This window comes from Oncorhynchus masou, chromosome 24 (genome assembly GCF_036934945.1).
Source record: "Oncorhynchus masou masou isolate Uvic2021 chromosome 24, UVic_Omas_1.1, whole genome shotgun sequence".
NCBI classification, from domain to species: Eukaryota; Metazoa; Chordata; class Actinopteri; order Salmoniformes; family Salmonidae; genus Oncorhynchus; species Oncorhynchus masou.
This window is the reverse complement of record NC_088235.1, coordinates 77,659,258-77,673,927: the sequence shown is the minus strand read 5'-3', so window position 1 is coordinate 77,673,927 and position 14,670 is coordinate 77,659,258. Positions and strand designations below refer to the sequence as shown.

General features: G+C 39.6%; 1 protein-coding gene across 1 annotated transcript; it reads right to left on the bottom strand.

Moving 5' to 3' along the window:
- Positions 1-111: 111 nt before the first annotated feature.
- LOC135512718 (cystinosin-like) lies at positions 112-13,809 on the bottom strand. The gene is made up of 10 exons (XM_064935030.1): positions 13,492-13,809; positions 13,314-13,392; positions 13,130-13,217; positions 12,760-12,863; positions 12,508-12,645; positions 12,302-12,401; positions 11,988-12,107; positions 11,574-11,744; positions 11,311-11,428; positions 112-6,535 (listed from the first exon to the last, which is right to left on the bottom strand). Exons 1-10 carry the CDS (start codon positions 13,550-13,552, stop codon positions 6,393-6,395), a joined length of 1,122 nt encoding a protein of 373 aa, XP_064791102.1. The 5' UTR covers positions 13,553-13,809; the 3' UTR covers positions 112-6,392.
- Between the last annotated feature and the right edge of the window lie 861 nt (positions 13,810-14,670).

Here is a 14,670-nt window from a genome sequence, read left to right as displayed (position 1 = left end):
CCACAATACTCCGCGGTAGACATGCGTGTATGGCTGGGCTAACAAAATGTTACCAACACTAGAGGGAGTCATGTTCACACAATGTAAGCATAATGAAACATCACATTTGAATTGAGTTGAAAATATTTTATTAATTTGACAATAAAGCATCATGTTATCTGTCTATTCAAAATAGCAATTATCTTTCAAATATAGATTTTGTTTTTAATTAAATAAAACTAAAAACAGTCGTATTGTATTGCAAAAAGTGAGCCATTGCTTTGACAGATTGACAAGTTCAAGGCCGATGCTAGTCAGTAAAAAAAATTATAAAAAAACAGTTCCTCCCTTAGTGGTATTAAACCATAATTTACTCACAATTTATGGAACACAATGAAATCCCTATTATCCTACAATCATTTGAAAGTTGTTTAAGCAAAGGCCCTGGAGGCATACAGAAAAAGTTTAAAAACGGGCCTTTGCTTAAAAAGTAAGTTTCTCAAAATGTGCATTGGCGAATTAAAATCGTTGATGTAGTTTCACGTGATCAAACGCCACACGTTAGCTGTTCCCATTACATAGCCTGACACATTTAGCCCTGTGCTAACCTGAGCAGGTGGCAGTGATTATTTCCTGTATCAACGTTACTAACCAATGGCATTTCTTAAAATAGGTAAAAATGGCCACAAGGAAGGATATTTTAAACCTACAAATTCTGCTTGGTATGTTTCAAGTATAGTGCCCCAATTTTGCATGATTGCAAAGGGCACGTTTTCACATATGACAAAACCCCAAGTTTTCGCACATCCGTTCCACACACATCAATGTGCTTTTACAGGAAGATAAGAGGTCTATACAATATTTAAAGTGTATCATATTGTTTAAAAAGTTGAAGAGCCTTATGGACTTGTCAAATAGCTGTCATGTCCCGTCATTATTCGGTCCTGGTGGCACACACTGTTGACAATAAAATGACAGTGCTCATAAACCATGAGTTCAAGCTCACATTGCATCATGCATTTTTGTTAAGAAAAACACTGTTAATTGCTGGTCCTCAATGCTAGACTCAAATAATGCATTTGTGACAAAGTGGATTATTATAATAATGCATATAAAACGTTGTGTGTAGCCTACACATATATTAGTGCTGAGGGATTAGTGTTTTTAGGTCGGTTCGGTTTCGGGTTTGATTCTGGAAAAATAATCACTTTTTCGACTTGCGTTTCCATATTGTTTTTGTATACATTAAATGCATTATGTGGGTTGAATTCTGTAACAGAATAAAACAATTAATACAAGTCCCATGGTGGTAGTGACTGCCCATCACTTAACATTACTTTCATCAAATGTGTTTTATTTGATAACTATTATTTAATTCAAAGACACCTCAAAGAGCTACCGTCTATGGTGTCTGACAAAATCACTATCTCAGTAGTTCTTCAAAGTAAATACGGTGTACTTTTATGACTGCTGAATACCAACTATAAATCACATTTCAGGCTGGCGAAGCAACTGCTTTCTATCCCTCTGGATTGCACGTTCTCACTTCTCTCCATGTATGTGTTCTTAAATTGCCTCCAGTGTCAGAGTGAGCTCTGGGTCGTTCGTAAATTCAGAGCGTTGTCAGGTTGTCTTTTATTATACAACGGGCAGGTCTAATCCTGAATGCTGATTGGTTAAAACCGCATTCCAGTCGGTGTCTATTCCGCAAGTTGCCACCAGCGAAATATATGACATTTAAATGCCTATTTACCCTGTTCCATCTGGCTGCGCAATCCACTCTCATCAGCCCAGCCAGGCAATTTATAAACTTTATCTCCACTATAAAAATAATCTAGGCAATATCTCTTTTTTTTAGACTAACATTTAGTTATCAACAGCGGAGATGTCGGGACGTGACAGACAGGCAGGTAGTGTTTCTCATTCAGTCGAAATCCTGAATCAGCTAGCATCATTTTTATGGATATATACAAAGCAATATCCATTTGAAAAAGGTCAAATGAAACGAACTGCAGCCACTTTGCAGTCTTTCCAGCTTCAGTTTGAAGTGATTGTGTTAGCTGTGTGGTTGGCTAGCTCCTCTTTATTTTTTTTATTTCACCTTTATTTAACCAGGTAGGCTAGTTGAGAACAAGTTCTCATTTACAACTGCGACCTGGCCAAGATAAAGCATAGCAGTGTGAACAGACAACAACACAGAGTTACACATGGAGTAAACAATAAACAAGTCAATAACACAGTAGAAAGAAAAAAAAGTCTATATGCATTGTGTGCAAAAGGAATGAGGAGGTAGGCAAATAATTACAATTTTGCAGATTAACACTGGAGTGATAAATGGTCAGATGGTCATGTGCAGGTAGAGATACTGGTGTGCAAAAGAGCAGAAAGTAAATAAATATAAACAGTATATGGGGATGAGGTAGGTAAATTGGGTGGGCTATTTACCGATGGACTATGTACAGCTGCAGCGATCAGCTGCAGATGTTTGAAGTTGGTGAGGGAGATAAGTCTCCAACTTCAGCGATTTTTGCAATTCGTTCCAGTCACAGGCAGCAGAGAACTGGAAGGAAAGGCGGCCAAATGAGGTGTTGGCTTTAGGGATGATCAGTGAGATACACCTGCTGGAGCGCGTGCTACGGGTGGGTGTTGCCATCGTGACCAGTGAACTGAGATAAGGTGGAGCTTTACCTAGCATGGACTTGTAGATGACTTGGAGCCAGTGGGTCTGGCGACGAATATGTAGCGAGGGCCAGCCAACTAGAGCATACAGGTCGCAGTGGTGGGTGGTATAAGGTGCTTTAGTAACAAAACGGATGGCACTGTGATAAACTGCAACCAGTTTGCTGAGTAGAGTATTGGAAGCTATTTTGATGACATCGCCGAAGTCGAGGATCGGTAGGATAGTCAGTTTTACTAGGGTAAGTTTGGCGGCGTGAGTGAAGGAGGCTTTGTTGCGGAATAGAAAGCCGACTCTAGATTTGATTTTAGATTGGAGATGTTTGATATGAGTCTGGAAGGAGAGTTTACAGTCTAGCCAGACACCTAGGTACTTATAGATGTCCACATATTCTAGGTCGGAACCACCCAGGGTGGTGATGCTAGTCGGCTTGTGGGTGCAGGCAGCGAACGGTTGAAAAGCATGCATTTGGTTTTACTAGCGTTTAAGAGCAGTTGGAGGCCATGGAAGGAGTGTTGTATGGCATTGAAGCTCTGAACCTCTGAACAACTGTCCTGATGGGAGAGCACATTTTCTATGCTATGCGAAATCACACCTCATTAGCTCATTGTTATGGATGTCCAAATACATGTCATCACTAGAAAACAGCTTAAACAAAAGCAAATGCAGCTACTGTTGTTATTCTGGCAGCACTGTTTGACGCGACTGTGAGTTAGCCAACTATGGCTAGCTAGAGCAGGCAAGGGATACGAATTTTTCCAGCCAGTATGGTTATGGCACATTTAGAACGAACGACTGGGTCATGTCCATAGATTCTGGAAAAAAAAAATTTTGAACGACTGTGTCTCAGAAGAAATGACCAACCGGCTTGGGTAGCAACCCTAGATTTGTGTCTGGACTATATCTTGCGGAAGGATGAAATAATATGAATACATTTATCAAAATAACATTAATGAAAATATGTCAATCATTACTCGAATATGTTGGTAACCCGTTGTATAAAAGTGATAATGCCCTCGAACCCGGAGTTCGGAGGATATAATGGCACGGTTTGCAGGCCCAAGACGAAACACCTGTGCCAATACATCTTCAAAACACCGGCTTCTCTGGCATTATCACTTAAGTAAATTCAGAGCGTTTCACTCTCTGAGCGTTCAGGCCGGACACTGGACCCTCTGGCCGAAGAGTAGGGCCGATTTGAGCATTCTGACCTCAACGGCAGTTAAGTGCCAAAGCTAACTGGCTAAAGTTGGCTAGCTACTTCCACACACAAATGAGACAACACCTCACTCTGACCATTTTACTTGCCCTAGCAGAGCTAGTTGGGCTGTTGTCACGTTATCTAGAGCATTAGTGACTAACTGCTGCTAGCAACAATTTATTTGCGTTTTTCCCCCCAACCTTTACTGACACTTTTCAATTTCAACAGGTGTTGCGCATTCGTAAATTATATCAGTTATTCTGCACTCTGGCACACAAACGAGAGTGCTCTGAAATCAGTGGATAGCAAAAATGAATTTACGAACGCACCCCATTGCCTTGCTCAGGACAGACCAGACAAGTTTAAACTGGCACGCAATGGATTATTCTCATTGTAATTAATCACCACGTTTTCTGCACTAAACTATGTAGAATATTGGACTGTTGGAAATGCATGATCTAATATATCTGTATAGAAACGTTACATCTAGTTCACAGAAATAAAACGGAAAGAAATAGAATTCAAATAATTGAACCGATGCCGGTTAAAATCGCACAGCACTAACATCTATGTAATATAGTTTATAGAAGTGACGATTATTTATGTAGCAGTGCCAGTAGCCTGTGTTGGTCTGCAAAAGGGACTCCAACAAGAAGCTCCTCATTAACTGTATGTGTAATCTTCATTCACATGGTTTTGGCTACACTTCTCAACACACTGACACAAAAAATAATTCTGCATTTCAAAAGGGGGGAAATAAGCTCATGAGATTCAAACCCTTGCCACAATCTGCAACAATTACGTGGAGTTAGCACGTGTGTTTGACCAGTCAGTCAAACACACGTGATCTAGTTGCTTTGATTATCAGAACGTGTCGTTGGACTTTTGTTAAGGACACTTTCATCAAAACGTGTTGGATCAGGTCCAACTACGTCAACGATTGTATTTGATCGATACAGCATTTGAACCAGATATGATCACGGGCCAGCTATGCAAGTTAGCAAAAGGCTAAGGTTGCATTTCCAACCCATAAAATAAACACCCTCCACCACTTATGCACGTTAAATTATTATTTTTAAATGTAACCTTTATCTAAATTGGGGGAATCACGGCAGCCTCCTTTGTCGTCGGTCCAAATGATTAGCTAAGCAAGGGAAGTTGGCAGCGTAAGCCCTTCTGCCCTCGCTTTTGATCGAGTTTACAATTATGTTCACTCCAGGGCTTGAAAAGCCCCATATTCAATTTGCGATGATTGTACATCCACTAAAAAAAGTCCGCCAAAACTTAAAACCAACAGTATATGGAGAAGTCAACATACAAGTGTAAGTAGAAACAAATGTAAATAAGTTAGAAGTTGTGCTACTAATGCACATGACGGCTCAAACACATCATAAAAGTCATGATGTTTTTGTTTGGTTGGCTTTTGGAAACGTTTGCTTGTGCATATAACTTTCCCTGACATCACACTTATACATTGTAATTTCTGGATATAGTAGGAAGGCTAACATTCAATGTCTGCGGAAAGCGTTGTCTTCTAGCCAAGATATGAAATGCAATCATAATTGACTGTAGAGCATATAAAGGCACACGCAACAGTTCCATGATGACTGAAAACACAACCGTGGGATGAACGAGTGACACATTTCCTGGCAAGAGCAGTCCATTTCAAATTAATTCATTCTTCCCTTGCCCTGCAAGTGTCAACTCATCAGACATAATAATACTTCAAAATGTTTTACCTTTGTTAGATCATTAGTACACATTTTAAATGGCTTTTACAGATTTGATGTTTTTACAAAGAAAGTACTTTTATTCATGGTTGTTTTCATTGGTTTTAACAACATGTACTTTTTAGCAATTTAAATGTAACTTTCAAATGCTGTGTTTTATGCTTTGTTGCCGTTTTTATGTGTATAAATGATGTAAAAAATGTATGAGCTGTTTTTAAAGGAATTGTGTCAAAACTTTTCCAAAAGAAAAAAATAATAATACTTCAGAAGTGTCCACTTAATTTGAGGGCTGAGTCTTTTAAGTGTTTGGAAAGCAGCCTAAATCTGACAGGTTATCTGAAGGGAACATTAATGCCGCGTTCAAAACAACCGGAACCTGGAAAATCGGACACTTCCGAGCATTCAATACAACTGCGAACTGGGGGGGGGGCTATCTACGACTGGGAAAATATACTTTGAGCAGTCTTCCAACTCGGAATTCCAAGTCGGGAACTCTAGCCTCTTTCTAGAGCTTTGACTTTCCGACCTGTAGATTGATCACTGATGTCATGATTCAACCTCATTCCCCCCAACCCACAGAGTTCCCAGTTGTCTTGAAAGTACCAATAGTGTTTGATCACGTGCAACTACACCAAATATTTTAATTGGCTGACGCATTTTGGAGACGAGGAAGTATGGCCCCCCTATGTCTAAATAGCTTCCCATTCAATGACAGGGAACACTACATAGAAGAAAGCCCTTATATTAGTCCTTCAGTAAATCATTTGGACTCACTGGCAGAGGTAAACAGTAAAAGACAATTAGCCTATTCCTGGTCAACCACAAGCTCATAATGTGTTTTACGTCTGTACAGACAGTAATGCTGAATGATGAACACCACATCAAAGAATATGGAGAACAAGCCAAGTCCTGCCTTTGTGGGGTCCCCAAAGATGAGCTTCCATTCATCTAGGAAACAATAGAAAAACTCATGAAACCCTGACATAGACCATCAATTAATTCAGCAAGTAATGTAATAAGTCACAATTCTGTTTAAGATCGATGGAATTAACCTGAAAAAACAACAACAAAATGCATCACTATTTCAATGTACTTTTATAACCTTTTTAATACATTGTTTAAATAACCCTTTTCCTTTTCTGTATGTTTTTGTAGTTATTATTTATGTTATGATTTGTCTGTTCTTCTCACAGACACAGGGAAAGAGCTGGGTGGGTGGGTTATTCCTGCAACATTAACACGACATACATATATATATACACTGCCTTGCGAAAGTATTCGGCCCCCTTGAACTTTGCGACCTTTTGCCACATTTTAGGCTTCAAACATAGATATAAAACTGTATTTTTTTTGTGAAGAATCAACTACAAGTGGGACACAATCATGAAGTGGAACGACATTTATTGGATATTTCAAACTTTTTTAACAAATCAAAAACTGAAAAATTGGGCGTGCAAAATTATTCAGCCCCTTTACTTTCAGTGCAGCAAACTCTCTCCAGAAGTTCAGTGAGGATCTCTGAATGATCCAATGTTGACCTAAATGACTATTGATGATAAATACAATCCACCTGTGTGTCATCAAGTCTCCGTATAAATGCACCTGCACTGTGATAGTCTCAGAGGTCCGTTAAAAGCGCAGAGAGCATCATGAAGAACAAGGAACACACCAGGCAGGTCCGAGATACGGTTGTGAAGAAGTTTAAAGCCGGATTTGGATACAAAAAGATTTCCCAAGCTTTAAACATCCCAAGGAGCACTGTGCAAGCGATAATATTGAAATGGAAGGTGTATCAGACCACTGCAAATCTACCAAGACCTGGCCGTCCCTCTACACTTTCAGCTCATACAAGGAGAGGACTGATCAGAGATGCAGCCAAGAGCCCCATGATCACTCTGGATGAACTGCAGAGATCTACAGCTGAGGTGGGAGACTCTGTCCATAGGACAACAATCAGTCGTATATTGCACAAATCTGGCCTTTATGGAAGAGTGGCAAGAAGAAAGCCATTTCTTAAAGATATCCATAAAAAGTGTTGTTTAAAGTTTGCCACAAGCCACCTGGGAGACACACCAAACATGTGGAAGAAGGTGTTCTGGTCAGATGAAACCAAAATTGAACTTTTTGGCAACAATGCAAAACATTATATTTGGCGTAAAAGCAACACAGCACATCACCCTGAACACACCATACCCACTGTCAAACATGGTGGTGGCAGCATCATGGTTTGGGCCTGCTTTTCTTCAGCAGGGACAGGGAAGATGGTTAAAATTCATGGGAAGATGGATGGAGCCAAATACAGGACCATTCTGGAAGAAAACCTGATGGAGTCTGCAAAAGACCTGAGACTGGGACGGAGATTTGTCTTCCAACAAGACAATGATCCAAAACATAAAGCAAAATCTACAATGGAATGGTTCAAAAATAAACATATCCAGGTGTTAGAATGGCCAAGTCAAAGTCCAGACCTGCATCCAATCGAGAATCTGTGGAAAGAACTGAAAACTGCTGTTCACAAATGCTCTCCATCAAACCTCACTGAGCTCGAGCTGTTTTGCAAGGAGGAATGGGAAAAAATTTCAGTCTCTCGATGTGAAAAACTGAGAGACATACCCCAAGCGACTTACAGCTGTAATCACAGCAAAAGGTGGCGCTACAAAGTATTAACTTAAGGGGGCTGAATAATTTTGCACGCCCAATTTTTCAGTTTTTGATTTGTTAAAAAAGTTTGAAATATCCAATAAATGTCGTTCCACTTCATGATTGTGTCCCACTTGTTGTTGATTCTTCACAAAAAAATACAGTTTTATATCTTTATGTTTGAAGCCTGAAATGTGGCAAAAGGTCGCAAAGTTCAAGGGGGCCGAATACTTTCGCAAGGCACTGTATATATATATAAACATGAAAAGATATCTATACCTTACCAGACTAAAGTTTGGACACCTACTCATTGAAGGATTTTCCTTTACTTTTACTATTTTCTACATTGTAGAATAATAGTGAAGACATCAAAACTAAGAAATAATACATATGAAATCATGTAACTAAAAAAGGTGTTTGAGATTCTTCAAAGTAGCCACCCTTTCTTTGCCTTTGACAGCTTTGCACACTTGGCATCATCTTAACCAGACTTTTATTTATTTTTTATTTTTTAATAAAACGTAACCTTCATTTAAGTAGGCAAGTCAGTTAAGAACAAATTCTTATTTACAATGACGGCCGACACCGGCCAAACACGAACGATGCTGCGCCAATTGTGCACCACCTTATGGGACTCCCAATCAGGGCCGGTTGTGATACAGCCTGGAATTGAACGAGGTAGTGGAATGGAATGCATTAACAGGTGTGCCTTGTTAAAGGTTAATTTGTGGAATTTCTTTCATTTTTAATGCATTTGAGCCAGTCAGTTGTGTTGTGACAAGGTAGGGTGGTATACAGAATATAGCCCTATTTGGTAAAATACCATATTATGGCAAGAACAGCTCAAATAAGCAAAGAGAAATGATAGTCCATCATTACTGAAGACACGAAGGTCAGTAAATACAGAAAATTTCAATAACTTTTAAAGTTTCTTCAAGTGCAGTTGCAAAAACCATCAAGCGCTATGATGAAACTGGCTCTCATGAGGAACGCCACACGAAAGGAAGACCCAGAGTTCTCTGCTACAGAAGTTCATAAGAGTTACCAGCCTCAGAAAATGCAACCCCAAAAAAGTAACAGACATCTCAAAAACTGTTCAGAGGAGACTGCGTGAATCCGGCCTTCATGGTCAAATTGCTGAAAAGAAACCACTACTAAAGAACACCAATAAGAAGAGACTTGTTTGGGCCAAGAAACACGAGCAATGTACATTAGATCTGTGAATATCTGTCCTTTAGTCTGATGAGTCCAAATTTGAGATTTTTGGTTCCAACCACCTTGTCTGTGAGACACAGAGTAGGTGAAAGGCTGATCTCCGCATGTGTTGTTCCCATCGTGAAGCATGGAGGTGGTGTGGGGGTGCTTTGCTCTTGACACTGTCTGTGATTTCTTTAGAATTCAAGGCACACTTAACCAGCATGACTATGACAGCATTCTGCAGCAATTCACCATCCCATCCGGTTTGCGCTTAGTGGGACTATCATTTGTTTTTCAACAGGACAATGACCCAAAACACACCTCCGGACTGTGTCAGGGCTTTTTGACCAAGAAGGAGAGTGATGGTGCTGCATCAGATGACCTGGCCTCAACCCAATTGAGATGGTTTGGGATGAGTTTGACCGCAGAGTGAAGGAAAAGCAGCCAACAAGTGCTCAGCATATGGGAACTCCTTCAAGACTGTTGGAAAAGCATTCCTCGTGAAGCTGGTTGAGAGAATAACAAGAGTGTGCTAAGCTGTCAAGGCAAAGGGTGACTACTTTGAAAAATCTAAAATGTATTTACAATTACTTACTAAAAATAAAAACTGAAATACCTTTTTACATAGTTATTCAGACTTTACTGAGACTCAATTTAACTCAGGTGCATCCTATTTCCATTCATCATCCTTAATATGTTTCTACTTGATTTGAATTTACCACAGCTGCATCCTATTTCCATTGATTGGACATGATTTGGAAAGGCACACACACCTCTCTATATAAAGGTCCCACAGTTGACAGTGCATGTCAGAGCAAAAACCAAGTCATTAGGTTGAAGGAATTGTCTGTAGAGCTCCGAGATGCCAAAAGGCATCGAATGGACTCTCAGACCATGAGAAACAAGATTATCTGGTCTGATGAGACCAAGACTGAACTCTTTGGCCTGAATGCCAAGCATCACGTCTGGAGGAAACCAGGCAGCGCTCACCACTTGCCCAATACCATCCCTACAGTGAAGTATGGTGGTGGCAGCATCATGCTGTGGGGATGTTTTTCAGAGGAAGGGGCTGGGAGACAAGTCTGGATCGAGGGAAAGATGAACAGAGCAAATTACAGAGAAATCCTTGATGAAAACCTGCTCCAGAGCGCTCAGGACATCAGACTGGGACGAAGGTTCACCTTCCAACAGGACAACAACCCGAAGCACACAGCCTAGAACACGCAGGAGTGGCTTCGGGACAAGTGTCTGAATGTCCTTGAGTGGCCCAGCCAGAGACCGGACTTGAACTTGATCAAACATCTCTGGAGACGACCTGAAAATAGCTGTGCAGCGATGCTCCACATCCAACCTGACAGAGCATGAGAGCATCTGCAGAGAAGGGGAATTTCTCCCAAAATACAGGTGTGCCAAGTTTGTAGCGTCATACCCAAGAAGACTCAAGGTTGTAATCAATGCCAAAGGTGCTTCAACAAAGTACTGAGCAAAGGGTCTGAATATTTATGTAAATGTGATATTTCAGCTTGAATAATTAATACATTTGCAAATATTTCGTAACCTGTTTTTGATTTTTCATTATGGGGTATTGTGTGTCGATTGATGTGGGGGAAAAAACAGATTTAATCCATTTTAGAATAAGGCTGTAACATAACAAAATGTGGAAAGTGAAGGGGTCTTAGTACTTTCCAAATGTACTTTATACACACAATGAATGATTATAAATGACAAACAATTCATGACGACAATAAAAATGTTAAATGCCTGCAACTGAAGACGCGTTTTGAATTTTTGAGACTGTCCTGTAAATATTTTCACTGACTAATTATTGCCTGTTCTACTGAGACATGTGCACATTAGTGTACTACGGGAAGCGTGGGCAGCCTTACCGTTGTTATACGACTGAAGGAACATCTGAATGAGACTGAAGCTGCCTCCTGTGAAGTCCAGCAACACATTGCCAATGCTCCACCCCTCTGTGCTTTGTCTTTGGTAGTTCATGTAGACCTGAGGGGACAGAGTGTGTGATCATGAAAATCAATAACATCATACATACATTTCCAAGTGAGGCGCAACAACATCTACTGTAGCAAATGCTAATTGCATAAGCGAAAACCATAGGATATGCAGTAAAATATTATGAAATCCATACCTGTGGGATGTATTTGACGAGGGTGACACCTAGCTTGATGTAAGAGAAATAGTAGAGATATTCCAGCCAGGTGATCTTACTGGCCACAGCAACAAAGAGGGTGACCAGGGCAAACGTCCAACCAATCACCAGAAGGCCAATAGCAATCTTGGACACCATCTGCCCTCCTCTCTGCAACACAGGAACACAATCACTTTCACAATGCTTTTAACTGTCAATGTTTCTTTGAGGCCTTGACAAAAATGATTTCCTTCCAACAACAACAAAAAATGCTCAAAGGATCAGATGAATATCTGTCTTTGCCAACAATCAAAACATAAGCTAATCATTATTTAGCCAGCCAACATCTGTCTCCTGTGTATAACCAAGGGGGACATTTAGGAAGCCACTAAAGACTGGTCTATTGTTACTCACTTCATAGATGGCACACTGAGAGACATATACAAGAGTCAGCACAACTGCATGGAGACTGAAGAACACATCGTTGGCATCCACTGGGTTTACACCATTTGGATTTATCTTCAAAAACTCTTCCTGTAAATAAAAAACACACTGCTATATAACCATGTGGAGTAAAAACTGAGTCAATAGGACCATAGACTATCCAGCGCAAATCCCCATTGGTATCAATGCATGACTGACAACATTTGCAGAGCTGTGTGTGCAGATCTCAAGTCAGTATTCGTCCCAATTTGTTACACCGTTTGTGATGGCACGCAAACGATTACCTTCATGTACGGAACCCAGAAGAGGCCTACATTGAAGACACTGTAGGCAATGAATCCTGTCAAGTTGAGTGCCAGAAAATCAAAGTTCAGCCCCACCACACTGTCAAACAGACAAAGTTAGTTAGAAACCATATCCAAAAGTCCTTTAGAACTAAATCCTGTGATGCAAAGGATTTAGAAAGAAGTCCAAGTATCAGAGGCACTACCTTTTTCTTCTCCAGTTCTCATATATTTGAGGGTAGAATGATATAGACCATGCTAGGAAGTAAATCCAACCAATTACTTGGTTAATGATATCAACAGTGTTGCTTCTAATAACCAAGAAACGGATTCGGGTCTTATGGCTGGAAAACATAAATGAGGGACTTTTAGTACATTATGTTGGTTTAAAAATCAGTCTGAAAGTGAGACATGTTCATGGAGTTGAAATTCACTGACAGAAACTCTGTACAGCTCACCTTGCAATGCCAGTGTTGTTGCTGTATAAATAGGCTGTCACCTGACCCACATGTTCTGCATGAACCTCAAAAGTGCTTGATGTGGCGTTTGCAGGCAACTCTACCTGGAGATCAGAAATACAGGACATATAATGTCGGAAACACTGCACTTAAATAATAAAATATATAAAAAGTCACTGTAAACAATTGTTACATTTAGACATAATATGCATTTATGCCTACAACGTAAGTGCTAGTATTTATTTTACACACAGTGGCCACTGTAGTTCATTTAAATATGATAGATGCAGATATCAAAGTGCATTAATAATCAATTACATGGTTATTGGTTCTTGCTCTTCAGTCTGTTTGAATTAAACAAAATGCATACCTGTTGAGGCAGTTGAAGTATTGAGGTAACATTTGCAGAGGAGTCGGTGAAGTTAAAAATAATGAGTGTTGAGACATTCTGAGGAGAGCTGCAAAAATAAAGAAATGCCAAACACTGCATCACAACAAATGTATATAATAGTGATAAAAACTGGTAGTAGAGAACCAGCTATAATCATAGTTACCTAGGTGTTATGGTGATATTGGCTGAACTTTTCTCTTCCAGATTTACAGTGGCTGGAGCAGATAGGGATACACTCCCATCTGTTGAAGGAATATGACATTTCAGTATTCAAATAGGGGATGTTTAAATGGAAAGATATTAAATCAGAGGTTATGTTAGTTGGACAAGGGCAAACTCACCACATGTAATGACCGTACAGAGTGTTATGAACAAGAATAACAGAAAGTTCTTATCTGCCATCTCGAGGGATAGCTGAACTCAAAAGTGCAAAAGAAAAAGAGATGACCGATTTGTATGAGGGACAAACAATCTGCATTAGGCAACATATGTCTCCATACAAATCCATAAGTACAACAGAAATGTACCATATATAGCACGGAAAAAAGCTTCGTCTTAACAACAATAGTTAGCTAGTTCAACACAGTATCTAACAAATCCTGAAATCAACCAATTATACACTACCGCAGCTGAGCAGTCCTTTGTTTTCCTCTGTTTCCGTGAGCTTGCACTAAGGTAAGGTCATATGACTTGGCACGTCTGTAGGCTATGACGCGTTGTCTAGCGTGCGTTCAAGATTTTCAATGTTGTGGGATGTTTAACACGCGAAGTTAAAGCAATCCTAAAGAGGGTGTTCTACTAAGCTGACATATGGAATTGTTTTAAGATGGCCATACCAAGAATCATTTAGCTATTCAATTTGGAATTTTAGGACTTCCAAATAATTTGATGAAACATTGAATTTTGCCTTACTGGTTTGAGTCCATAGAAACACATTGATTCATACATGGAAAAACAGACAGCCAAACAATAAATCAAACAGAAGTTTGTTTTAAAGTGTCTGTCCTATATCTGAGAGATATTAAAAAGATCAAGAAGTTATTAAAATTAGATTTTCATCCATTTGTAACCCCTTTTTTTGGTGGTGCACTAAACTACTTCCATATATATTTCCTTAGATTTGTGTTACTTGTAGCCATTGTGTGAATTGTTTGCCCTTTGTTTATTTAATACATTCCCCATTACCTATGTAACCAGTAGGTCTAGTAAATGTACCATCAATCCCCGTCATTTGGTTACATTAATTTCTGTTAATGCATGAATTAGGCATTTACCGTTGTCATTCTTGAAGTGGAGATATTGTTTGCAGAGTTGGGTTTGTCATGCTCCTTCTTCACCACACTGTCTGTCTGGGGAGACTTACAATGACTCTGCACATTCACACATGCTCACATACTACTAACAAACACACACACACTTGCAGCTGCCATAATTCATTAATTGAATAGAGTGTTTAATATCATTCGATAGTGCTATATTGTTAATTACAATTATTAGTAGTATTTATCCTGCTACTTCAG